Source organism: Etheostoma cragini, chromosome 16 (assembly GCF_013103735.1).
Source record: "Etheostoma cragini isolate CJK2018 chromosome 16, CSU_Ecrag_1.0, whole genome shotgun sequence".
Classification (NCBI taxonomy): domain Eukaryota; kingdom Metazoa; phylum Chordata; class Actinopteri; order Perciformes; family Percidae; genus Etheostoma; species Etheostoma cragini.
In genome coordinates, this window is record NC_048422.1 from 24074385 (window position 1) to 24076397 (window position 2013).

At 45.3% G+C, this 2013-nt stretch overlaps 1 protein-coding gene across 1 annotated transcript in view; it reads left to right on the top strand.

Annotated features, from left to right (window-relative positions):
- LOC117959738 (multiple C2 and transmembrane domain-containing protein 1-like) overlaps positions 1-2013 on the top strand; it is a 13748-nt gene that overhangs the window by 6014 nt on the left and 5721 nt on the right. Inside the window, exons 5-7 of the mRNA XM_034897018.1 lie at positions 89-287; positions 1510-1603; positions 1704-1806. Of these exons, the coding sequence (XP_034752909.1) occupies positions 89-287; positions 1510-1603; positions 1704-1806 (396 nt within the window). The remainder of the gene's footprint in view (positions 1-88; positions 288-1509; positions 1604-1703; positions 1807-2013) is intronic.

The window sequence follows — 2013 nt, forward strand, 5'->3', positions numbered from 1 at the left end:
ATAACACGGTTGATAACACGGTTGATAACACGGTTGATAACACGGTTGATAACACGGTTGATAACACGGTTGATAACATGGTTGTCTGTCTGCTGTCCAGCTGCCAGTTGGACCTGTCCACCCTGTCCAAGGAGCGAACTCACCACCTGGAGCTGGCGCTGGAGGAGTCCCGGGGCTCCGTGGTGCTGCTGGTCACGCTCACCGCCTCGGCTCACGTCTCCATCGCCGACCTGTCCGTCACGCCGCTGGACGACCCGCAGGAGCGCGGGAAGATCCTCAGGAGATACGTGAGCAGCGTTCTTAACGTTTAACATCACGTACACCACTCGCCGCTATCGGCCATATCCGGACACCTTCAGCCTGACGCACTTTCTGGTCTTTTCGCAGTATTTTACATTTCCGATCATCACCAAAATGTTAACCGAGTTGATGTATACCCATCTAACGATCTACTTATGAAATGTCCTATATGTACATGGACATGTAGATGTCTCAGTAGTATATGAAAGTGGAAAAGACGAAGAAACGCTCAGGCGATGGAATTTCCTCCTTAAAAATTTCTATTTCTACTGAACTGGACATTAGGGAGCTTTTATTGCATAATTCAGAGTTGCTGACGCATGGTGTTTTATCGGAATGGACAGAAGTAAGATCCAGTAGTTTTGACAGCATTGATGGGACTTTCCTTAACTAACTGTCTGTAGCGGTGTGTCCGGTTACGGCCAACGGTAGCGCACGGCTGATTTATGGGCGATAGCGTACTGTAGCATACTTTGTAAAGCAAAAGCTGAAGTAACGAGTTAAACCTCTATATACTGTTAGGAAGGTAAGAAGTCACACGATAGTTTTACACCATTAAATTTACTTAAAACATCAATAGACCATTTATATTCGTATTTTGACAGATATTTTGATAGAACGTCAGCCAACACGTGTCCGAACGTAGACACAGTGACGCTAATGCTTCTGATGACATCTCTCTAACACTCAGTCCTTCCAGAAAAATCCAGTTTTTTTTTAGATTGTTGCAAAAATCCTCGATTATGCGGCATGTTTTCTTAAAAAAATGCGATGGAATACGCGGGATATTTATGCAGTTTTACGCAATGAAATCGCGTGAACTTGCAAAAACTGCGGATTTAAGAAAAAGAGTTTGTCTTGTCGTCACTTCATAACGTTCCCAACAGCTCTTGTGTGAAGTAAACGCAACATATTTCAACTTTCTGCTGAGAGATGTGTGGCTTTTTAACGATTTCTGAAATCATGCCCTGCATTATTTTGCACGGAAATCTGCAATTTATGCAGCAAAAGTGCGGCGTATTTCAAAAAATGCACCACCCCCCCCCAACCCCCGCATAAATATGCAGACTTTGGCTGAATGTGCATTGAATTACTTGCATGATCACGTTGTTCTGGAGGGACTGAATGCTGTAAAACACACGGCTGGATCCTAATGAATATCCACTGAGATACGCGCAGCGTGAAGGACTTCCTGTTTGTGTCCTCCAGGGCGTGATGCAGTCGTTCTCTAACTGGAGGGACGTGGGCATCGTGCAGGTGAAGGTGATGAGAGCCGAAGGACTCATGGCTGCAGACGTCACCGGTAATCATAACTCTTCTCATCACACATCCTGTTCTGTAGGCCGGACCTGCAGCGGTCCACTGTACGGCAGCTGTGTGACGTCAGGTGAATGTTTTCGTAGGGAAGAGTGATCCGTTCTGTGTGTTGGAGCTGAATAACGACCGGCTACAGACTCACACGGTTTACAAGAACCTGAACCCCGAGTGGAACAAAGTCTTCACCTTGTGAGTGACCGTCTGTCCACGTTCATCTGTTTCTTTCTCTTCATGAAAACAGAAATACTATGTTTTCTTCTGGGCTTTCTTCCAGAGGTTTAGCTCAGTGTCTCTCTCACTTTTTATGCTTTTTGGATGCTTTTATATAGACCTTAGTGGTCCCTAATACTGTATCTGAAGTCTCTTTATATAGACCTTAGTGGCCCCTAATACTGT